The 25,337-nt window shown below is 43.6% G+C and overlaps 1 protein-coding gene and 1 long non-coding RNA gene across 4 annotated transcripts in view; one reads left to right on the top strand and one right to left on the bottom strand.

The window, feature by feature from the left end:
- The window catches only part of MAGI2 (membrane associated guanylate kinase, WW and PDZ domain containing 2), a 1,495,474-nt gene extending 1,482,314 nt beyond the window's left edge, over positions 1–13,160 (top strand). For both annotated transcript variants that reach the window (XM_018047275.1, XM_018047276.1), the window contains one exon: positions 12,483–13,160. In XM_018047275.1, coding sequence (XP_017902764.1) covers positions 12,483–13,132 — 650 coding nt within the window. In that variant the 3' untranslated portion in view covers positions 13,133–13,160. The remainder of the gene's footprint in view (positions 1–12,482) is intronic.
- Positions 9,713–25,111, bottom strand: LOC102186366. 2 transcript variants are annotated; one of them, XR_001917981.1, is made up of 4 exons: positions 21,255–25,111; positions 17,154–18,309; positions 13,155–14,750; positions 9,713–11,596 (listed from the first exon to the last, which is right to left on the bottom strand). It is a non-coding gene; the product is annotated as an uncharacterized LOC102186366 (long non-coding RNA). The 2 variants fall into 2 exon arrangements; XR_001295584.2 differs by having other exon boundaries at positions 17,154–25,107.

Here is a 25,337-nt window from a genome sequence, read left to right as displayed (position 1 = left end):
GCCTTTTCTCTTATTGACTTGTAGGAGTTCTTTATATGTGCTGGACATTAATCCTTTTTAATTGTCCATTTTTTAAATATAAATGTATTTTAATTGGAAGTTAATGAATGATGGCTTCTGGTAAATCCTTGTAGTTGTGACTTACATTTCTCTGGTAATGAGCGATGTTGAACATCTTTCCCTGTCCTTTTATAAAAACAGAAGAATTATTGAGTAACATTCAAATGGCTTCTCTTTGGAAATGGACTTCTTAAAGATAAATTTTTTGAATTTTCTTTGCATTACCTACAAAGCACATATCCTGAGGGCTGTTTTCGTTAATAACCACACAGGCCTTGTGAAGGTGTGGCCGGAGACTGGTTTTAAAGTTGTAGTTCTGGGAAACGACCACGTGGTGGCAGGATTTCTTTCCCCCCACCTCTGCTAAGGCGGAGATGAGGGAAAGTCCTGCTGTGGGTTGTTAAGTGAGAGCAGAATGTGGCAGGACCCACCACTCTGGGTGGGGTTACTCTAAGGAAGGAGGCTGGAGGTGGAAAGAGACAGGGAGACCTGGTGACCGCTCCAAGTCTCACAGCTCACAGGGTCCATCAGCCTTTGGGTGCGCTGGGCTTGGCTTAGTTGTGCCACAGCCCGTGTCGATCACGAGACAGTGGTCTCAGGAGAGGAACCAGGCACTACAGTCAGAGCTCCTTTCCTGGCACATCCTCCCCAGCTCCCTCAGCCTTGAGACAGTCCAACCTAGAAGCCTACCCGGCTCAGGCTCCAGGGACATCCCACCAGCCCTGAACACCCAGGCAAGAGGGGAATATAATAGGCATCATTGCTTTTAACATTTTAATATTCAGTATCTATTTGAGTATGGTTGATTGATAATGTTGTTTGTTTTAGGTGTCACACAGCTTGACTTAGTTATACATAGGTATACATCTACTCATTTTCAGACCCTCCGAGATAGCTTCTTCCAGAGTGTTGAGCAGAGTCCCCTCTGCTGGACAGGAGGACCTTGTTGAGTATCTGTTACAGAAATCAGTGTTCATATATTAATCCCACGTGCTAATTTGTTCTCCCGCACCTTTCCCCTCTGGTAACCTTAAGTTTTTTCTGTCTCTGAGGGTTTTTCTGTTTTGTAAATTCATATATTTCTATCCAATTTGAGATTGCACCTCAACGTAATATCATAAGCTTTCTGTCTTTCTCTAACCTGTGTCCCATAGTATGATCGTCTCCAGGTCCACTTATGTTATAGGCAGTGACATTACTGCATCCTCTTCTTGTCTGAACTGTATTCCCTTGTATTAATATATGTGTACCACATTGTCTTTATGCGTTCATTTGCTGATGGACAGTCTGGTGGCTTCCATGTCATGACTATTGAAAGTAGTTTTGCAATTATGTTGGGGTACATGTGTCTTTAGCCTTAGGGTTTTTGTCATATATATGCCCTGGAGTGGAATTGTGGATTATGTGGTAGCTATCATTTTGTTTTTTAAGGAATATCCACGGTATCCTTCATAATAGCCCCTGCCACCCACAGCATAGGAGTATTCCTTTTTTGCATGCAATTCCAAAAATTTACTGCTTGTAAGCTTTTCTATGATGGTCACCCAGACTGGTGCAAGGTGGTACCTCGTTTTAGTTTTGTTTTCTATTTCTCTGATATTGAGCAGTGTTGAGCATCTTTCCGTGTCTTATGGGTTTTTTTTTTTTTTAAGGATTTTTAAGGAAAATTGAAATAGCTTCTCTCTTGAAAAGAGCTTCTTGAAAGTGGCTGTATTTTGAATTTTCTTTTGATTACTTACCACAGCACATTTCTTGAGGGAAGATTTCATAGCACTGATTTTATAGCTGTGGTAATCATAAATGGCCATGAGGCAGCGGGATTTCTTTTCCCCCAGCTCTGGTTACTCAGGCAAGGGGGAAATGAGGGAAAGTCTGTGGTTGTAAATGAGAGTTGAATGTGCCAGAACACATACCCAGGGCTTCTGTCTCCCCACTTCCATCCCCTTACGCTTCATCCAGGAACAAATCCCAACCTATACAAAAGTGCGGTGGTGAGGGAGCTTTCACCTGTATGTGGGATGATTCTAAGGAAGGAGACTGGAGTGGGAACCGCAGTATCAGGAGACAGACCAGGTGACTCCTCAAAGTCTTGCAGCCCACAGGGTCCATTATCCTTCGGGTGCACTAGACTTGACTTTGTGGTCAGATGCCCCGCCTGGGTCTGGGGACTGTGGTCCCATGCAGGTCTAAGGGTTCCCATCCTGCCTCATCCTTCTCGGCTCCCTCAGCCTTAGCTGCTCAGGCTCCAGGGATGTCCCACCAGTACCAAACACCCAAGCCTGAGGGGAATATAGTAGACATCATTCCTTCTTATGATTCTGTATCATTTTTATTTCTATTGGAACAGAGATGATAATGTTGCTTTTCTTTTCCCCATCAAGCACATGCATTCAGTTATACATACAAATACATCTACTGGTTTTTGCCCCCCTTCCCAGATAGCTTTTTCCAGTGTGTTGACTGGCGTTCCCTGTACAGAACAGGTCCTTGTTGATTATCTCTACAGATACCAGTTTTCATGTAATAACTGCACATGCTGATTCATCCCTGCCCAGTATTTTCCCTCTCCTCACCATAGGTTTCTTTTCTAAGCCTCTGAGTGCATATCTGTTTGGTCAATTCATGTGTTTCTATCCATTTTTAGATTGTACCCCAGCGTGATAGGTATGCTGTTTTTCTCTGTGTAACCTGCTACCCATAATCTGATCATCTCCAAGTCCACCTATGTTGCTGAAAGGAGCATTAATTTATCCTATTTTACGGCTGCCCAAGATTCCCTTGTATAAATGCACCACGTCTTCCTTATGCACTCGTCTGCTGATGGACAGGTCCTGTCTATTGAAAGTAGTGTTGAAGTGACGTTATGGTGCATGCTTCTCTTCCCTTAGGGTTTTGTCGGGTATCTGTCCAGAGGTGAGATTGCAGATCATGTGGTAGCATCTACTTCATTTTTTAAGGAACCTCCATAGTGTCCTTCCTAGTGGCTCTTACCAGGTTACATTCCCACCCACGGTGCTGGAGAGTTCATTTCTCCACACCTTTCCCAGCATTTACTGCTGTAGACTTTTTGACGATGACTGCCCTAATTGGTGCAAGGATGTACTTCATTTTAATTTTGATTTACATTTCTCTGATAATGAGGGATGTTGACCATCTTTCCAAGTAGTTTACATTTTTTAAAAAAATGAGTAAAGTTGAAATGACTTTTCTCCTGAAATGTGTCTTGAAAGTTGGCTTTTAAGAAAAATATTTTTCAAGTATGACAATTCTTGAGGTTCCCCCCCCTCTTTTTTAATGAACCTAATAACCTTATGAGTGTGATTCCCCAAAGCACTGATTTTAAGTTGTAGTTTATGAAATAGCCACAAGGTGACAGGAGTCCATCCTCTCCACCTTTGGTAACCAGGGTGAGGGGATGATTAGGGACAGTCCTGCTCTTAGGTTGTAAAGGAGGGCAGAATGTGCCAGAACACAGACCCAGGGCTGGTCTCATCACTTCCACCCCTTGCCCTTCAATGTGGAAAAAATCCAAACCCCTGCAAAAGTGCTGTGTTGAGTGTGCTGTTCTCTATACATGAGGTGACTGTAAGGAAGGAGACTGGAGGTGGGAACCCCAGCACCAGGGGACATGGAGACCAGGTGACTCCTCAAAGTCCTGGCAACCTGAGGGTCCATCATCCTTTGAGTGCACTATGCTTGGCTTTGCTGTTGAAGGGCCCAATGTGATCTGGGGACTGTGGTCCACATGGAGGGACCAGGCACTGTGGGCCCAAGGGGCTTCCTTTCCTGGCAGATCCTTTCCATCCCCCTCAGTTGAGCTTTTCAGCTCAATCTGGTTCAGGCTCTACGGATAGTACCCCCAGCCCTGACCACACAGGCAGGAGGTGACTATAGTAGCCATTATTCCTTTTACTGATATCTTCATTTAATTTTTAGTTTCTAGTGCAGTACAATTGATTAACAAAGTTGCATTTGTTTTGGCATCAATTCAGTTACAGATAGGAGTACATCTACTTGTTTTTGGACTCTGCTCCCAGATAGCTTCTTCCAGAGTGTTGAGTAGAGTTCCCTGTGTTAGACAATAGGGCCTTGTTGACTATTTTAGAAATATCAGAAAAGAAAGGGAAGTTGCTCAGTCATGTTCAATTCTTTGTGACCCCCATGGACTGTAGCCTGCCAGGCTCCCCTGTCCATGGGATTTTCCAGGCAAGAATATGGGAGTGGGTTGCCATTTCCTTCTCCAAGGGATCTTCCTGACCTAGGGATCGAACCCGGGTCTCTCGCACTGCAGGCAGACTCTTTATCATCTGAGCCACCAGGGAAGCCCAAGAAATATTACATGTTAATCCTAAAGTGCTAATTTACTTCTCTTCTGCAGATTTCCTCTTTGGTAACCATAAATTTCTTTTCTAAGTCTCTGAGCATGTTTCTCTGTTGTCAGTTGGGGTATTTCCATCCGTCTTTAGATTACACTTCAAACTAATATCATATAGTGTCTATTTTTGTCTGTCTGACCTGGTTCCATAGTATGGGCATCTCCAGTGCCAACACTGGAGATATAGCTGTAGTTCTGGGAAATGATCACTGGGCGGCAGGATTTCTTCCTCCCCACCTCCGGTTACTCAGGCAGGGAAAGTCCGCGGTTGTAAATGAGTTCAATGTGCCAGAACACATATCCAGGGCTTCTGTCTCACCATTTTCACCCCCATACCCTTCACCCAGGAACAAATCCCAACACCTACAAAAGCACTGTGATGAGGGAACTGTTGTCTGTAGGCAGGGTGACTCTAAGGAAGGAGGCTGGAGGGCACCAGGAGATGTAGAGACCCAGTGACCCCTCAAAGTCTTGCAACCCACAGGGTCCATCACCTTTGGGTGCACTAGACCTGGCTTTGCTGTCAGATGCCCCGCCTGGGTCTGGCCTGTGAGCCCATGCAGAGGGACCAGGCAGTGCAAGTCTAAGGGTTCCTTTCCTGCCCCATCCTACTTGCTCCCTCAGCCTTAGGACAGTCCAGCCTTGGGACCCTAGCTGCTCAGGGCCCAGGGATGTCCCACCAGCTCTGTTCACCCAGGTGTGAGGATATACTAGGCATCATTCCTGTTTACATTATTTCATTTTCATTTCTACTGAAATACAGTTGATGAACTTGGGTTTGTTTTCCTTGTCAAGCAGCTCGATTCAGTTATACATAGGGCTCTGTGTACTCATTTTCGGCCACTTTTCCCAGATAGCTTATTCCAGATTGTTGAGCGAATACCCTGTGCTGGACAGTAGGTCCTTGTTGAGTACCTCTACAGATATGCTAATCCCAAGGTGCTAATTTATCCCTCTCTTGCACGTTTCTTTAGTAACCAAGAGTTTCTTATGTCTATTTTTGTTGTTAATTTGTGTTTTCCTATCCATTTTGTTTCTACCTCAACCTGGTAACATATGCTATCTTTCTCTGTGTGACCTGTTACGCACAGTACGATCATCTCCAAATCCAGTGGTGTTGTCCCCAGCGGCATTACTTTATGACTGAGCAACATTCACTGCATATGTGTACGACATCCTTATTCACTCATCTGCTAACAGACAGTTTGGTGGCTTCCAGGTCTTTGCTACTGAAAGTGTTGCAGTGACGTTGGGAGGCATGTACTTTTACCTTATTGTTTTCTTCAGTACATTCCCAGGTGTGGGATTGTGGATATGATAGCTTTGTTTTTTGGAATCTTAATGCGCTATGCTTAGTCATTCAGTTATGTCTGACTCTTTGAGACCCTATGGACTGCAGCCCGCCAGGCTCCTCTGTCCATGGGTATTGTCCAGGCAAGAATACTGGAGTGGGTTGCCATGCCCTCCTCCAGGGGATCTCCTGGGATCTAACCCAGGTCTCTCACATCGCAGGTAGATTCTTTATACCAGCTGAGCTACAAGTGTTTGGGCTAGGAGGGCTCAAAGCCTGCCTGCTTTGGATACCCTTCTCTCCACAAGATGCTGACTGACTGACTTTCAGACAAATGGGGTCACTTCCTACTTCGCAGAGCACTGAGGCTCTAGGTCAGCAGCCAGCCCAGGCAGAATTCCGGAAGGTGAAGTCTGTCCTTCCCAGGTGTGCTGGACATATCCACCTGCTTCTCTTCTGTGAGTTATCTCCTATCTGTGAAGCCTAACTCCTGGCTACTACCACTTAGAAAAAAGCCTATTGCACAAATCTTCCCTGTTTCCCCTTCCCATCCCTGATGGGCAGTGGTTTTCAGACTATTCCATTAGAGCTTCCATGTTCCTGAGAAACGGCCAGAGGAGCCACTGCAGTGGGCTTGGGGGTGAATGGGAGAGATTGTGGCTCCACTCAGCCAACCAAAGATGTCCAGCTTTTATCTGTTTTACATACTGCACTTTTAAGATTTTAATTTAGAAGAATGCATTGCTTTCTAAAACATACTTGGAATAAATAAGCCCACATTTCTCTTCTATCTTGTAGACAGTTTACTAATTAAGACTGATCCAATCTGGATTATCAAGATGTACCTTGTTTAAAAAAAAAAAAAAGCTGAATTTCAAAATCTGTTCTCCATGATACCCCTCTGATGGGTTATACCGGGATATGTATGGACTCTCTTTAGCCCTCAGGACACGCTTGGCTGTTATCTGTAGACCTTGACTGTCTTCTTCAGTTTACTCCAGTGCAACGTCTAAATAAGCTCTTCTTCCATGTGTTTCCTGATGTGGAAAAAGTTAGGAAGCACTAAAATATAGTAACACTTGGGGCTTGGACTCTGGAATTTTATGTAGTCAGTCATCTTGATTCTCACTAGCTGAATGGTCCTGGCAAATTGCTTAGCTAAGCCTCAGTTTTCTCATCTGTGAAATGGGGATGACAGCACCATTTCTTAAGAGCTGGTGTGAGGATTAAGAGAGAATATTGTGACATGGCACAGTACCTGGTATGATACTTAGAACGCAGTAAACAGTAGATCCGCTGTTAATAGCCCCACCTTGCACTGAGATTTGCCCTCAACCATGGAAGTAAATTTTGCCATGGCTTTACTAGTGCCACACCTTTGATGATGCTTGTGAAAGGGTATAGATGGGAAACACAATAAACAAATATAAACATTAATAACTTTAAAAACTGTGACTATTAACACCTAGTTTATACTCTCTGATGATAAAGGTGAAACAAATACGTATTTGAAGGCTATTAACAGTGCCTCCAGACTGGAAACACAGCTTCAGAAAGAGCAGAATCAAATACATTTTTCTGAAATTTTTTTAAATGCACATTTTTATTTATATTTTGTTAAAAAAACAAGCATCTTCATGATGGTAGAACAAATCCAAATGAGCCATTATGGTTGGAACACATCTTAACAAGCTTTCTTCTGAATACCAAGATGACTTCACAGTACTGTCTTCTGATCTAATCATTTATATTTTCCTGTAATATTCTAAATTAGAAGAAAATATATTCCTGTATAACCATATCAGTATTCTCTAACCCAATTTATAAGAAATAATGCTTAACCAAATCCAGAAATCTCTTTGCAGAAATTTTATTCATTTCAGCAAAAGTATTTATGTAAAAGATGTTTCCAATATCTAGTTTGAATATTTTTTATCTTACTATATATTCATCCTTTTACTATTTTATTGAAGTATAGTTGATTTACAGTGTTGTGGTAATTTCTGTTCTACAGTAGAGTGAGTACATGCCCATTCTTTTTTCTGTGCTTTCCGGCTGTGGTTCATCACTGACTGTCTCTGTGCTGCACCGTAGGACCTCATTCACCCACTCCGTATGTGAGCGCTTGTATCTGCTGACCCAGCACCTCCCGCCCCGCCTCTGGCAGCCAGTCTGCTCTCTCTGTCCGTGTCTGGTCTGCAGATAGCCTCATCTGTGTCACATTTTAGATTCTACGCGCAAGTGATCTCACATGGTGTCTGTCTTTCTCTTTCTCTAACTTACTCCACTTAGTATAATAATCTCTAGTTGCATCTAGGTTACTGCAAATGGCATTATTTTTTGGTGTGTAGTATTCCAGCGTATATCTGCACCAGATCTTTATCCATTCTTCTGTGGATGGACATTCAGGTTGTGGGATTGCTGGATCATAAGGTAGTTAATTCTATTTTTAGTTTTCTTAGCGGTTTCTGGAAAACCATTACACTGTTTTCCACAGCGTCTATGCCAACTTACATTCTCAACAACCCTGTAGGAGAGCTTCCTTTTCTCCACATCCTCTCCAGCACTTGTTATTTGCAGTTTTTATGATGGCCATTCTGACCACTGTGAGGTGGTACCTCACTGTAATTTTGATTTGCATTTCTCTAATATAATTAGCGATAAGGAACATCTTTTATAAGCTTCTCAGTTTGATTAGGTCCCATTTGTTTCCTTTTCTATTGCCTTGGGAGACTGACCAAAGAAAACACTGGCACAGTTTATGTCAGAGAATGTTTTACCTATGTGCTCTTCTAGGAGTTTTACGATGTTATGTCTTATATTTAAGTCTTTAAAAGCCATTTTGAGTTTATTTCTGTGTATGGTGTGAGGGTATGTTCTAACTTCATTGATTTACATGCAGCTATCCAACTTTTCCAACACCACTTGAAGAGACTTTTTCCACTGTAGATGAGATTTTCAATTCAATTCAGGTTCAAGGTGTGACAACTTGAGGGATATTTTTAAAACATATAATATTATCCCCAACCTTAAGACATCTAATCTCACTGTTCTGATTCCAGCTAATAATATGCCGAGCATTTCCACAGATCAATACAACACCCCAGCTCTGGTAACTGTTCCTCTGTGTCCAAAATTCAAACACAAATAGCATTTCAGAGACTATTTGGATTAATAATAGATCTGCCTCTGATAGTGCTTTAGATGGGAGCTCCTGTCAAGCTGCCCTAGAAGAGATGAGCCCCAATCAAGAGAGTTGATAGCAAAGGAGTTTAGTGACAGTACTCCAGCTGAGCTTGTAGAACTTCACCCCATTCAGAAAGTTGTTCAACAACCCTGCTCTATTACCTTCTGCTCTGTAGTCTTGAACAAGGTAAACTTTTTGTGCCTTGGTTTCCCCATCTGTAAATGTGCAAGTTTACAGGTGAATAAATACATCTTAAGAGTTCATAATAGTTCGTGGTACCTAGGAAGCACTTCAGTGCGTGTTAGCTGTTGTCAATATTACTCATTCCAATGGTGGTGATAGTAGTTACTTTCCTAGACACCCTAGTCTAAAAGGCAGCCATTAGGCTTTGGGCCCCAGACCTCACTGAGAGGAGGAGACAAGTGCAGGAACTCTTTTTCAGGGTTTGGGGGAACAGTCAGCCCATGCTGGAAGCCTGGAGGCTGTCAGGTAAGGGGTGGAGCAGGAGATAGATCCTCTTTCCCTGCAACCATCCCTGGCCTCCTTCCTTCCTTCCAAGGGTCTCCCTTACCCTTCAGCACAGAAAAAAACCAACTCTTCCTTGACTTATTTTCCTCTTCTGTACAAATTTTTGCTGCCAATAAGAGCCACCTGGGAAAACCAGTAATACAGATATTTACTACAATAAGTAGTTTATTCCTAGCAGATCACCTCTCTGGTTATTGTCACTCTAGTGATATTCAATAAAATAAAAAGAGTGGTTGAAGCACAGTAGGTAAGTTTTTTGTTTTTTTTTTAAAGCTTGGACATATGAAGTGAAAGACAGCATTTTATTTTTTCAGTATTGCCAGGTTCCTACAAGATAATTTAAGAGGTCATACATCTTTTAACCCAGAGATAATGGTGTGTGTTTGTGAGTGTGTAGTGTGTGTACACCATATACTAGTAACATGTAATGTGTATCCACTGGTTTGTTTTCTAGGAGAGATCCAAACTGGCTAGAGCTGATAACAGCAAGGGGAATAAAGTTGATCTAACTTAGGAAAGGGGTTTGCTTCTCCCTCAAGGGCGCGTAAGACATTTCAGTTCTGTCTTACCTGTGGGCTAATCTGAACATTCACTGGCATGCTGATTCACGCTTCCATAGGGATGATGTTCCTTTAAGCGAAGGCATTATCATCATCATAACTGCAACGATTACAGAGGGAAAGAACATCTGTTGTATCAGATGGACTTGGATCGGGACCCTCTCTGCCCTCTGCATCCGAGGAGCCACCAGGGAAAGCTGAGGACTCCTCCGCGTGGACTTCCTGTCACTGGTGTCCTCCTTCTGCTCTTTCCGCAGACTTCCTTCTTTCCTCTCACATTTCAAACAGACGTCATCATTTCACCACCATCCTCCCCTTGGAAAGTCTTCCATTTCTACTTGTGCAGTAGACTTATTTTTTATTCAAATACACAGTGAACAGGTATTATTGTGTCAAGCACTATGCTAGATGTTAAGTCCACTGTGATACACAAGACCAGTGTGGTCACTGCCCTCATGAAACTTACAATCTACTAATTGAGACTTATGTTAATCAGAGGGGCATCCAAGTATTAATTCCAAATTATAAGCACTACGAAGAAATAAAAAGACAAGAAGCTCTCAAGGAGACCAGAGTACCTACTGTGGGTTGGGGTTCTCTTGGGTAATATTTAGGAGTCCTAAAGAATGAAAAAGAACCCACCATGTGAATCACTGTGGGGTACAGAGGAGCCAGCAATGATGTATGGTCCCAGAATACAGAATGAGCTTGTGTGTTTGAGTAACTGCATAAAGACCAGTGTGAATGAGGAAAAGGGGATGAATGGAGGTGAAGCTGGAGAGGCTGGCAGGGGCCAGATGAGACAAGCTTTTGTGGGCTTTGTTAATGATTTTAGCCTAAGAGCAGTGAGAATCCACCAAAAGTTTTAAGCAAAGGAATGGCATGATCAAATTTATGTCTCAGAGACATTGCTGTGGCTGCTGCATGGAGACCAGAGGTAGGAAAGAGAAGAAGTTATGGTAGGAGCCCACGTGAGAAACGAAAGTTTGATAGGAACTGCACTGAGTCTGCAGACTGCCTTAGGTAGTACAGCCCATTTGGATAATGTTGGATCTTTCAATCCAGGGTGATGGTGGCCTCACAGAATGAGTTTAGAAGTTTCCCTTCCTCTGAAATAGTTTCAGGAGAGATGTTAATTAACTCTTCTCTAAATGTTTGGTAGAATTCGCCTATGAAACCATCTGGTCCTGGACTTTTGTTTGTTGGGAATTTTTAAATCACAGATTCAATTTTAGTACTTGTCATTGGGCTGTTCTTATTTTTTTTTTACTTCTTCCTGGTTCAGTCGTGGGAGACTGTACTTTTCTAAGAATATGCCTATTTCTTCTAGGTTGTGGGAGGACTTTTGCAATGTAATCCTTCTCCAGTTTGTGGGTCTCCCACCCGGGTGGTAAGGGATTTGATTATATCGTGAGTGTGCCCCTCCTACCGCTATCTCGTGGTTCCTTCTTATGTCTCTGGATGCAGAATATCCTGTTCTGGTAGATTCCTGTCTTTTATCAGTGGCTGTTCAGCAGTTAGTTGTGACCAGCACGTTTACAAAAGGAGGGGAGCTCAAGGTGTCTGCCTTCTTGTCTCCAACCAACCTCAGGTTCCTGCAGAATAAAATAATTTGTGCTTCAACAATAAAGTTTGAACATCTAGTAGACAATCTTATATTACCTGTTTGAATCTTGGAACTCCTCAGGTTGACAATGTAATGCCAAAGGAAAGTTGGGGGGGGTATCCATCCAGGAAGTCAAAGTTTCTGCAAAACTTTCTAACACTTTAAGGCAGAGCCTCATAGAAGGGTCCCTCCTTCCACACCAGCCTGGTCCCACTGCCCACCCCTGTCCCCAGAAAAATGAACCTTTTTAGGTGTCTTTATCCAAATTCTCTGTCTGGTGGTCACTAAGAAATATGTCTTGAGTGACAATGAACTACTGAGGTCACTCCCCTAACTTCTTCCAGAGAATGCAGGCCAGTATTTCTCAAAAGCTGGTTCTCCATTTTCTGAATTACCTGGATGCCTGTTAAAAATGCAGAGGACTTCCGTGGCCCTATCCTACTGGAAGCTCTGGGACTGACCATCGAAGAATCTGTATTTTTCACGGCTGTCCTAGGTGATTTACGTTCTGCCAAATCAGATATCCACACAGGACTGACTGTCAGACCTGATGACACCCCAGGAAGTTAGAAGGGGCCAGGACAAAGGGGTGGATTAGGCCTGGGCTTTGTACCAGCCTTCCTGAACCAGCAAGGAGGGGAAGGGGTGAGGTAGAGGATGGGAACAGAGAGCTGGGGGGGGGGGGGGGGCGGGGGGGCGGCGGGGGTGTCAGCTGCCCTCTTGGCAGTGTGGGTGGGGGTGGCAGTGGCTTCGGCCGTCGAGAGCAGGGGGTCCCCGACCCGACCCCCTGCTCTCACTCCCAACGTGGAGGGAGGCGGCGGGACATGGAAAGCGTGTGCGGCCGGGCCCTAATGCCTCCGCTTCCTGCCCCACAGACGAACCCGGCTCCTGGAGTGCTCCCGCTGCCGCCTCCCCAGGTCTGCCGGAAGTAGGCGTCTCCCTGGAGGACGTCCTCTCTCCATTCTCTCCATCACATCCAGCCCCACCCTCCGACCCTTCCCACCAGACAAGCCCAGACCCAACTTGGGATATCAAAAGGGAACACGACGTTAGGAAACCAAAGGAGCTTTCAGCCGGCAGCCAGAAGAAGCAGCGCCTTGGGGATCAGAGCGAGCGCTCGGCCAGCCCGCAGAGGGCCGTGCAACCAGGGTTCGAGGAGGCGCCTGGCGGCCAGGGGCAGCCTGAGGCCGGCAGGCCCTCCTCGGAGACCAGGGCGCCTGGGCCAGCAGTGGCCGAAGCGGCGCGGGCCGGCAACAAGGATGGGCTGCAGGCCACGGCGGGCTCCGAGCTCGGCCGGCATGGAGGCCCCGGCGCGGCACCTGCGTTCGTGGGCCCGGGCCGCGGCGGGGGCGCACGGGAGGTCGAGGGCCGGGCGGGGGCGCGGGCGGGGTCCAGGCAGGGCGCGCGGCCCCCCGGGGGCGCCCCTGCGCGCAAGGCTGCCGTGGCGCCCGGGCCGTGGAAGGTGCCAGGCTCCGACAAGCTGCCGGGCGTCCCCAAACCCGGCGCCTCAGCCCCGGGGAGATGAGCCCGCCGCCCCGCCTCAATACCTGCAGGCCGTTCTTAGGTTCCGTCTCTTGGCGTTTTAATTTATTTCCACTGTCACATGCATAAATCCACGAGGCACCAAGGCTTGGGAGCACCGACGTGAAGCCCCACGTGTCCAATAAGCATGGTCCGGACGGTGTCCACAGTGCAGACCTAACTGATCCTAAAGCCCCGTTACACAGTGGGGGCTTTGGCAGCTACGGAAGAACCAAAATAACATGAAGAACATCACAGAGAATGCAGTGTAGCTTTAGTAAAAAAAAAAAAAAAAAAAAAATTTTCCCCCACTGCATGAAGGATTTGGCTGTCATCCAAACTTTGTTTCAAGAAACTGGACAAGTTAAGAGCAATCACAAACTGGAATATCGCCTTAAAAATCAAACTGCACGGAGCAAGCTGAAACTGAGACAAGATTATATCTTTTAATTGATCTGAAGAGTTGTAAATAAATTGTTCTTGACATATCTAGACAGGGGTTAAAAGGTTTCTTTGAAACATTCAGAACTGTTCGCCCATGACCTGTTTCCACGGCTCACTTGTGGCACCCATCACCAGTCTTAGAAGCAGTGTTCCCTGCACACTTGCAGGGTGAGTTAGAAACCTAGTGAATTCACTGGTGTGATGCCATTTGTACTGCCATTTCTGTAATCACGTTTCTGTACATTTTCAGTGGTAGAAAAAAAGGTTTTAAAAATTGTATTCTAGGCAACAGTTTGCCATAAGTCAGAATTTTGCAGTTTAGCTCATAGATCTTAATCAGTTTTCATCTACAATACAAATTTTATAATTGAAGGACCATAATTTGTTAAATTGAGATTGGCATTGCTGCAGTTCCTTTATGAGAAGGCTTTCCTCTCGTCTCAGGCTCAGAGATAGGAGTTTCTTTGACAGCAGTGTTATATTTCACTCATTTGTTGTCTTTTTAAGATTCCTCTTTCCATTACATTTTCACCTTGACAGAGCAAAGTATTCCTCCTATATTTCTCAGATTACAATGACTCTCTAATATTAAAAAATCATTATTATAGCCCATTTATTTTCATTAAAGAACACGGATCTTTTTAGCATTCCCTTCTGCTTACCTTTATTTTTTTCTCCTTTTATTTCTGTTTGGTTTGCTTTTTTGTCTAGATGTTTATTTTCCTTGCCCATGGTTAATAACCTAGTAAAATTTCAATGCTTGCCTTTCTGCTCTGCCATTTTAATTTTTAATCTTTCTTTTTAAAGTTTTACCTTCAGTTAGTTATCCATACATTCTTATTTGTAGCTACACATACTAAAAGGCAAATGTTTCAGAGGGCAGTTTCTCTTTTATGTGACCTGAAATAATATGAGGCTTCCCATACTCTGCCCCTCACAGGAGTTCAAATGCAAATAAGCCTTACCTCCCCTACTTGAAGTCAGAAAGTCAAAGAGGGAGATCAGGTCCATCACAAGAGGGCACATGTAAACAGTTTCCTTGGGTTGCCTCTTTCCTTTTCTTTGTAAGTGCAGTATCCTGAGCACCAGCTGTTTAATTCCCACCAGGCAGAAGTATAGTTTAGTTGTTTGACAAGAGGACAATGTAGTTGAAAGCCTCAAGTGAAGAGTCTTGCAGCCTGTAAAAGCAATTTCCAAACAATGAAACTAAGTCATCATAAACTAAAGCACAAACACATGTAGCAGTTTACAGTACTTTTGGTTTAATCTCAATTAGTCTTTCTCCCCTGGACTAGAAATCCAGTCTATTTTGCCATTAAGTTATTGAATCTGGTTTTGGACAATGCTTCTATAGTGTAGCTGCACGTCCGGGTACTGTATCCTCTGACCTTTATTTTCCATGTGTTACAAAAGGATAGATAAAAAAACTGAGATTACGCTTGCATAAACTCTAATTTGCACAGTTCACAGCTACTACTTGTGCAGTAATTGCTTTATGCGGCTGTAATCCATAGCCTGTGAAGACAGCACATCATCTAAACCCCATTCCAAGTAATATTTCTGTGTAGTGTTAGCTGTGAATTTACCCTGTACAGCTGTATCTCTATAAATATAATTACATGTATTAATAGTCACAGAAAGACTGTAAGTGAGCAACTATTTTTATGAAACGCACCACTATGGATAAATTAACTTTTACAGAAATCTTGTTTACTGTATGATATTCTAAAACACTGTCAAATAAAATATATATCCAAAAATATTTTCTTTTTCCAACTATATAGGCTGTGTGTTGTCAACTGAAAAAAAAAACAAAACAAAATTCATAGCATGAGAGTTGTGAGTTAAGTCTTATTTGGGACAGAATGAGGACTATATATAGCCCAGAAGACAGCATGTCAGAGAAACTGAGAAACTGCCACAGAGAGGTGGGGAGAGGTCAGTATCATGTATGATTTTAGTGAAGGGTGGGATGTGCAGTCAAGCACACGTTCTGGTGGAGGCTTGCTCCTAGTCATGAGGAGCAGATGTCACCTTTAATGATTTTAGTGCTTTTCTAGGTATGAGGAGATGCAAGCACTGAGCTCATAAAATCTCCAGAGAACATCTGATTATCAAAGGCCTGTTCTGCCAGAGCACAGTGTCCCATTCCTGATCTCTACCCTGACCTCCATTCAGGAGGTGTTGAAGGTCGGTGACTGCAGTGGCGAGTGACTTCATCTGTGTAGAGGCAGATGGCATGTGCCCATTTTTAGTTGGCAGGGTTCCCTCATGGTCATAAATGTGTGGACTGGGAGGCACTGTGTGACTGTTTTGGCCCATGGTGCTAGGGATCCCTAGGTCAGGTGAGGCTTTCATTGTTAAGCCACTCGGTGTGCTATTACTGGACTGGGCCTTCTTAACAGCAGTCAAAAGTCTCTGGACAATACCAGTCTTACTAGTCTATTATGGTCCAGGAAAGAAAACTCCCTCTTATTGCTTCTTCCCATATCTAGAGTCATACTATTAAAATCATTTGTCTCATATATATTTATATATATATTTAGAGGAGAACTATATATCTGGTCAAGTGCTTCCAATCATCATTTTTTCAGAGGTTCAGTTACACATTTGATAACGCAAGAAACAATTTTGTAAAACAGGCAATATACAAATAATATAGCTACCAGTATTGGTAAGGAGCAGCCCAGTACATCCCCAGGCTGTCTTAGTCTGTTTCCCAATCCTAGCACTGTCCATAAGGCATCCAGCCCAACTTCCTGGTGTCACTAGGCTGGCTCTCCTTGTGTGTGTGTGTGCTCAGTTGCATCTTTTTTGTGTGGCCCCATGGCCTGTAGCCTGCCAGCATTATCCCGTCAAGGATACTGGAGTGGGTTGCGATTTCCTCCTTTAGGTGGACTGTTTACCACTTTCGCCACCTGCGAAGCTCTGGCTATCCACAGTATGGTTTAACTGTACCCAACATAAAGTGAAAGTGAAAGTGAAGTCGCTCAGTCGTGTCCGACTCTTTGTGACCCCATGGACTGTAGCCCGCCAGGCTCCTCTGTCCATGGGATTCTCCAGGCAAGAATACTGGAGTGGGTTGCCATTTCCTTCTCCAGGGGATCTTCCCGACCCAGGGATCGAACCCAGGTCTCCCGCATTGCAGGCAGAAAGGGAGTCTTTAAACGTAAATGGATATAGCCTAGTGTTAACCATATAAATTAGTCTCAAAATTGTGGGAGCTAAATTCTTTAGCTAAAATTTTTTTGTCTGTTGCTCTGACTGAACTTGAAAATGTCTATTTATGGCCAGAGTCAGAGCAGGTATTATTAATTGGCCAGGTGAAGGGATATCACCTAACAATAGTGTCCGAAACAGAACTATAATTTCTTTCTTTTAGAATAAATTTCCTAAGAGCCAACCAAAAGGAGAGGAGAAATCCAAGGTAACACAGAAATACTAGACACAGGTAATTGGTCACAAACCGAATAACTGCTTCAATTTTAAAACCATCATAGGATCATGCCCATGATAGAAAAACATCTGATTCGAGTGTACAAAGGTCCGAGAAGTCAAGAAAACACAATAAATGATCTTACGGGTCAGGTCCAGCATCTTCAGCCAGCTGTCTACTTCTGATGTCTTTTTCTCATCCTGGTCTGAGTGTAGTCTCTCCTCTGTTTCAGTGTTGTTTTAAGGTGAATTTGAGATCAGCAGTCCTTTCTGTAGACCAGTCCAGTGTAGGAGCCCTTTCTAAGTGGAAATATTAATCCAAGAGTCAATTTCTTTCAATTTTGCAGTACATGACCTAGTGCAGAGTACCCGGTAAGGATCTTTCCACCTGTGTGGGAGGTGGTCCTTTAAAAGATGCCATTTCCAGTACACACAATATTGTTTGCAGGTTGTGGGATACTTGATCTTCTTCTAAAGATAGACAGTTAAGATAAGCTTCAGAAACACACTTAGGGTGTCCTAATAATTATTCAATTAAACTTAATATAACAGCAAGGAACCATCTGAGGAGTGAGTTAGTAAATGCAGACCTCAACACAACTAGAATTCAGTACTCACTGACAAACTCTTTTTCTACAATTACTCTCATTTCTACCAAATTCAGCCAAATTAAGACTAATCTGTTTCCAAAGTAAGTCTGATCTCAATAAACTTGGCCTGATGATTTATATAAATATAGCTGCTTGCATAGGCTTTTTTAAAAATAGCTTTTAGCAGACTTCTTTTATAAGGAGTCCCTGACTGAACCTGTGAAAGGCCTCTCAGAAATAGCAAAGTCATACCCAAGGGCTTGTCACAGACTGTCTCACAGACTTGGGTGAATTCCTTTCCTTGAGACTCCTGTATCTGTTAGGAGATGTCCTTCCTAATATATCAGACAAAGCTACTTGGAACCTAAGCACTTCCAATCTCTGGAGAGATCAGATAGGTGAGATAAATGTTTCAATTCAGTTTACAAAAGCATAATTTACCAAACACAAGTCATAATCAGGTTGAGGAGGAGGGTTTCCTTATATCTGGAAAACACAGATTAAAACCAGTTACTTTTCAGATAGAAACCATAAAAATTACAGCCAGAGTCATCAGTTGATTCACTCCTATTGTTAACAGTTTTATGAAGCCATTAGGTTTCCTTTTAGAATTCTTTAATTTCTTACCCAGTTCAGCATTATTGTCTGAAAGTCAGAAACCTATACTTGTCCTAATGTTCTTCCCATAAATCTTTTTGAAGAGGAAGCATTTCTGTAAAAGCAATCAGAATAAAACCATAAATGCCAATGGTCAAAAGACATATGGCACTTTTAAAATCTGACTACAATGCAATTGACAAAGAAATTTGGCTACTGCTACAACAAATAACACTTTAATAACTAGAATTATGACTGATAATTTTACCAGAAGTATCAGATTTAAAGAATTCCATGCAACTTCTGGAATATCTATGTTAATAACATTTCCCCTTATAACATAACCTAAGAAGATTTATTACTCATTTGACAATACTTCCCATGAAATTTAACATACCAAATGAACCTAATTAGTTTAATATCTCTCTCTAAAGTTTTCCAGGGGCCCTCTGAAGCATCCCCAAATTAGCTAGGGGTCAAAAGAACTTCATTAGAATTTTATTTTCGAAGTTTTGTTAAAAAAAAAATTATCAGAAAGTTTTAAAACCCTCGGTCAGACAGGATCATAGGTCACTGCAGAATAACATTCCCTTAATAAAAGTGACTGAAACTCCAATATTTTGGCCACCTGATGCAAAGAGCCGACTCGCTGGAAAAGACCCTGATGCTTGGAAAGATTGAGGGCACGAGCACAAGGGGATGACAGAAGAGGAGATAGCTGGAAGGCATCACTGACTCAATGGACATGAGTTTGAGGACATGGTACTCCTTTGAGTATCCAGGAGATACTGAAGGACAGGGAAGCCTGGCGTGCTACAGTCCATGGAATTGCAAAGAGAAGGGCACAACTTAGCGACTAAGGCAAATACAGATCAGATCACTTAAAAGGTAAAGAAACTTAAAAATATGTTATCAAAGACAGCTCAACATTTTAAGAAAAATGTCTCTTAGAGGTAAAAACCAAACTCAAGTCTTGTACCAGCTTACTTTTAAAATTCATTTACTCCACTAAATTTATTTTAAACTTAGCCAGTTCTAACCATGCACAAAACTCTTTTGTTGGCAGTGTTAATTTGAAGGAAACAATTGCCAGAAGTTGAGTTGATTTTTAAAAACTGCAGTTGTCTTAGATTTTTCAAAATATAAGTTTAATGCCCAAATAGGACTTCTTTGAAAGTTGACTCTAAATGCAGTAAAACTGCAAGGGAAAATAACTGTAGACTTTTTTCACCCTAGTAAACAGAGTTTTCTCATAGACACTCTAGTTGGTATTTGCCTGTCAAGTGACTACATCATTCATGAATTGACACTATGTTTCTGTTGCTTGCTATGCTGATTGATACTGAAACTTTTTTTTCCCAAAAAGGTAGGTATCAATCACCAGTAAATTCCATCACATTTTTTTCTTTTAATTCTGGATTTTTTTTCATGCAAAATCCAAGCTTATGCAAAAGCCAAGACTTTGTGAAAAGCAGTGTAAAATGAATGCAGTGCGAAATGAATGGCCAGATAACCTGTTTGCAACATAAAACAATACTTGCACTACAGAGAAGAAAGAGTTCTAGGAAGTAATAGGAATAGGATAATGACAACCGTGCCATCAAGATTACAATCCAAAGAAACAGTTCTCAACCCTAGTCAAGACTTCCCACTGATGTCAACAGGAGGCCTAAAATGCCCAACTGACCATTTTTACTCCAGTAGGCTTTTTCTTTTTCTTTTTAAAGATTTAAACCTACTGTGTATCGCTCAGAAAAGTGAGAAGCTAATACAAAGTGTGAAATCAAGCACACAAATTGAGATAATTACCATAAATGTATGTCGTTCTTTATGGAGTAACCAGAGAAAGGCCAAGTGCAAGCTGAAAAAAGCAAGATCTATAAAACAATGTATTTAGTTTAAAAAATGAGGTGTCAGTATTAATCATGCACAGCCAATTACATCTTAAAAGGAAAAAAATCATTATGACATCAAAAAGATCACAGATCAGAGACCAAAGGTATCAGGGCAGGGACAGGGCAGCACCAGGGCTGAGCAAGTGAGGAGCCTCAAAGGACAAGGCTTTACCATGAATCAAATTTCCAAGGTCAGGCAGAAAATAAACATGAAGATAGCCAAGGTGGGGACTGGGTGGACCAATAAGCACATCCCTCCTCTAAAGCTGTCATCTGTCACTGGAACTATCTTTCAGTTCCTCATGAGAAGGGTTGGGGGGGTAGGGGGGAGAAAACAAAACAGAAATCAGCTTTTTATATGAAATTTATGGTTTTTAAAGTTTGACAAGTTTAATTCACATTTTTAAGAAACAGTGAACAAGAAGATTCTTATCTTCTACCACAACTAACCACCTGCACACCGAGTCTGGCCCACAGCCTACCAATCTGCAGCCTCTGTCTTGGAACAACAGCAAGGCTTTCAGCAGAGAACCCCTTGCTTTCATCAGGATCTGATTCCCCTTCCAAGCAGTGGATCACACACCCCCCAGACCTGGTGAAGTGTGTGGCTCCTGGGGGCTGCACGTGCCTGGAATAGTTTCAAGTGTGTACTCCAAGTGCAAGGCACTCTGCCAGACACCTGACCACTGTTCCTGCGGTACAGGTGGGTTTGCTGTGAAGCTGGAGGAACTGAAGCATGTGTGAGCCCTCAAGCTCATATGAAATTTTACATTTTCTTTCTTATTGAGTCTCTCCCAAAATGTGTAAGCTTGGGGCTCCCCTAGAATGAATCTGACCCTGCCCAACTGATATTATTTTTCAGGCCAAACTCACTGCAAAATCAAGTGACCTAACTGCTGAAGAAGTTGGACTAACGAGATTTCTTTTTCAGATAACCATAGCGCCAGACGGGATGCCTACAAAATCTCCAGAGTGCTTTCCAAGTCTTAACACAGTACTGGCACTACGTTCAATGATAATGCATGATTCCGCATCATGTCAAGTTTATTTAGGGCACCAATTGAATGTGTAGAGATGATGCTTATGCTTACTGGTGGTAATAGCAGCTGCAGTGTGTAAACATTTGGGAATAAATGATGGAGCAACAATCTCAAACTACACTGACCTCTTGCTGGGCCACACTGGTGGCATAACACCCCGGCAGCCCAGTGATCCAGGAAAGCTGAAGTCTGTCCACCGCCCTGGGGGAGGATTGCTGGCAACCGCAGATGAGGGCCGCATCTGTTTTAAAAGATTCTGAGAGTTTCATTGGATCTTTTCTTCTGATGTAACGGTGTCCTGGAGAATGAGTTCACCTGGAAATCTTGTGAAGCAACAAAGTGACCTTTCTTCATTAAGTGGAAGGAAAATTTTCTAAAACCCTCACAAGGTGTGTCCGTGTGAAAGAAGATGCAATCCCCACTGTGCCTTCCTCCTGGGTCAAATGCCTTCACGCCAAGAACACACAGTCCCTGGAGGGCACACAGACTTTCCAGGGCTCACACAAGCAGAGACCTATCTTACTTGGAATCCACTTCCAGAACTTCATCTTCCATTTTTATGCATTTCAAGGCCTGTGGTTTGCCCATTGCCCATTCCCACCTGCCCTACACAAGGACCCTTCACATTATGGAAGAAAGATGGACTTATCATGTAACCTAAATTCGACTCTGTTCATCCCCCTAAAGTGTAAAACCTCTAGAGCATTAAAGTGACAACTGGAGAAGGCAGCCTTTGGGAGTCAGGAGAGCAAAGCAGAGAGCGTCACTTACACGGGCAATGCCTTCCTTCAATTCAAGAGCCCCGTAGGGTTCCTATCTAAGAATTAGCACCCACGTTTATCTAAATTTTAAAATAAAGTCAGACTTTTTTTCTGATTAAATGTGTGGCTTGGCTGTTTGTCTGACTTGACCACAAAGACTAGCTTTTCAAGTTAGATTATATAGCAGGTATTTTCCATAAGTTAAATGAGTCAAATCTGCAACTACAAGGTTTAAATAAGATACATTTAAAGCATTTATAAAAAAAAATATCCTTGGCAGTATTTAAATTTGTGGAAAAAACATAGATGTCAAGTTAAAAATGAAATCAGATCTAGAATTTTTATAAAATTATCTTATGGGCTACATGAAACAAAAGGAGCATGAAGTTAAACCTACTTAACTCAGCTTAACAAAAATTTTGAACAGTGTTGAGTACCTACTATGTATAAAGCATTACAGATGCATAGAACACTGCCCCTGTTCTCAAGTTGCCTATAATCTGGTTAGAAGATCAAGACAGTTAACACAGTGGGAATGTCTGTTTCTACAAAACGCAGAAATGGGTGGAGGCAGTTAGAACTGACCTTGGACAAGAGGTCTATTAGTGGGCTTTGGAGGATGGGTAGGATTTCAAAAGGTAAGGGAGGGATAAGGTATAGAACAGCACGAGGGAAGTCAGAGTTAAGAAAGTTGGAGGTGCGTCAGAGAAACAATGTATTGTTTATTTTGACAGAGACAGAGAGGCAGAAGAATAACAGACATAGGGGCAAGAAGATCACAAATGCTATTATGAGCAGTCGCGCATCATTAGAGCTTTCTGAGCAAAGATGAACTCAGCACTCAGCTCTGGGAGGTGGCCCTGGCAGCCCTGTCCAGGTGCAGTGGAGACAGGAGACGCGCTGGCAGGCACTGACATCCTCCGGTGAGAAATAAGGAGACCTGAGCACCTGTTAAGGGTGCCAAGATATAACCAGGGACTCTGACTCGAGCACACAGTACATATACAATGACCCGTACACATTTTTAAGTTGTTGCTCTTAACAGCTGAGACATGTAATGGTTTGCAGTGGTGCTCCGGAATTCTCGTTCAGCAGATGTTTTTCAGTGTCAGTCATGTGACAGGTACTGTGCAGAGGGCCGAGACTACAACTTTAAACCAGACAGGCACTACCCACCTGTCAGAGATGTGCAGGCTTTAAATATCAGGAAGCTAATTCCACAACTAGTTACATTACTTGCAGATGTAATAAGAGCTACAAAGGAGAAGTGAAGGAGTCAGAGTGGGCAAGCGGGAGGCCCCGTGAGGCCAGGAGGGGTATACCCAGGGCTTCTCCTAAGAAAACAGCCGGGGACTGGTTCAATGTGTGCAGATATCAGGACAGGAACAGTGTGGGGAGTACAGGCCTCGGGAACAAGGTGACACCTTCCCCCAATTTGACAAGGATGGTCCTGGGTTCGAAACTGTTGAGTGGGCATCCAAGTAACACACTCCCTACCTTGAGTCCTGGGCAAACTGGAGCAGTTCAGCAACCTGAGAAGAAAAGGGCCTGGGGGCCAAGCTCCAAATCTGAGACCTGATGGCAGCCCGTCACCTGGGGGCAGAGGATATCAAAAACTGGCCTGCAGAAGGCTGGGGGGCCTGGGCTGAAGATTTCACAGGCCTAACAGGCCCTGGCCAGGATGTGGGCCTCCATGCCAGGCAGCAGCAGGCACTGACGGGTTTCACTGGAGGGACAACCTGACACGACGTGGGTCCCCCTACAGAACCCGGAGCTGAGGTGGAGCCCACCTGTATGCTTCCTGCCTCTCTTCCTTCCCCTCCATCCTCTGCTGGAGGCTGCAGCCCTCACAGGCTGCTGGCCCGGAACTCACCCTCTCCCAGCCCCCAGATGTGTTTCAACTCTTCCAAGAGCTTTCCTGGGCAGGTATCTAATCAGTACACAGATTCACATTCTTATAATCTGCTCTCTTCTCTATCATCAAGGTATGAAAATTCACCTTGGATTTTTACAATTAATCTTCATGGTGCCTCACATACAATAGGCGCTTGGTGAGTATTTAAACATCAGATAATTAAAAAAAAAAACTGGTCTCATGTCTAAATCCACTATAGTTTCCCTTGAATAAAAATGGTTTTCAACATGGTAAATGACCCTGACTAGTCAAAGTGGACAGCTTGCAATTCTTCCCAGGCTTGCTGCTATTTCTACACAATTCTGACAGAAGGGCTTGATGTTATCTGAATAGCAGATGGGATCAAGGCTAGCTTCTGCAACCCACCCAAGTGCTTTATCCAAAACCAGTATCATTTTCCCTTGACTTCCTCCTGTTCCTGCTCAGGCCCAGCTCTGTCCCAAAGCCAGCAGGCCTTGAGAAGACCCAGCTCTGGCTTTATTTCAGGAAGGTAAGGTCAGGACCATACCCACAGTGATAGGGCAGGCCTTCTTGTTCCAGCCTTTCTTCCTCACCACCTGGGGAGAGACTTCCCACTAGCATCCTTGGCTGAATTCAAGCCCGCTGGGTCCAGCTGGTCAAGGCTCCTCAGATGAACTTGGCCTCCCCAATGTGAATGTTCACTGCAAGGAGGCAAACGGCTCCTGTGGCTTTTGACCTTGGAGCAGGTCTGGACTCCCTCTGCCTCTCTGCCCCAACTGCAACTCTTCCCAATAACACACACACTCAGATACCATGTATCCCATCTGCCTCCCTGCCCAGGCTTCTGTCACTGGTGTCAAGCAGCCTTTGAGGGACCACACTTTCGGCTGGGCTCCTCCAGCCAACCTCTGCCCTGCAACCTGTACCAGGGCCCTGGCACTCTCCCGCTGGTCCCTTGCTTAAGAGACTCTACCTCAGCTCCCTGCTCTGAGACTTCTCAGGTCTCAGACCTGAGAAGACCTCAGAGACCTTCATGGTCTGCTCTCCACTAACCTTCCTGCCATATGAGGCAGATCATTCACAACCCATCCCAAACATTTTCACTCTCTGTTTTTAATCCAAGTCAACAAGTATAAAACCCAGATTTTTTTTTCCTTTAACCACTGCTATTGTCAATGAGCTAATGGTATAAGGCTTTGGCAGGTTTTAAAATGGGCTTCCCTTGTGACTCAGCAGTAAATAATCTGCCTGCAATGCACGAGGCACAGGAGACGCGGGGTCGATCCCTGGGTCAGGAAGATCCCCTAAATGGCAACCAGTATTTTCCAGTATTGCTTGGAAAATTCCATGGACAGAGGAGTCTGGCAGGCTAGAGTCCATAGGGGTTGCAAAGAGTCAGACGTGACTGAACATGCAGACACACCCATACCTCTCTGCAAAGGCCTATTTCTCACTCAGGTAACAGATCAGGAGTTGCTGAGTAAAGGAGATTTTTCTTATTTAAGTGATTCAGAGACAGGTTCCTTTCATTTTATGGCTCCATCACAGAATAAAGGTCTAAGCACCAACAG

This window comes from Capra hircus, chromosome 4 (assembly GCF_001704415.2).
Source record: "Capra hircus breed San Clemente chromosome 4, ASM170441v1, whole genome shotgun sequence".
Classification (NCBI taxonomy): domain Eukaryota; kingdom Metazoa; phylum Chordata; class Mammalia; order Artiodactyla; family Bovidae; genus Capra; species Capra hircus.
This window is presented reverse-complemented; position numbering and strand designations above follow the sequence as displayed.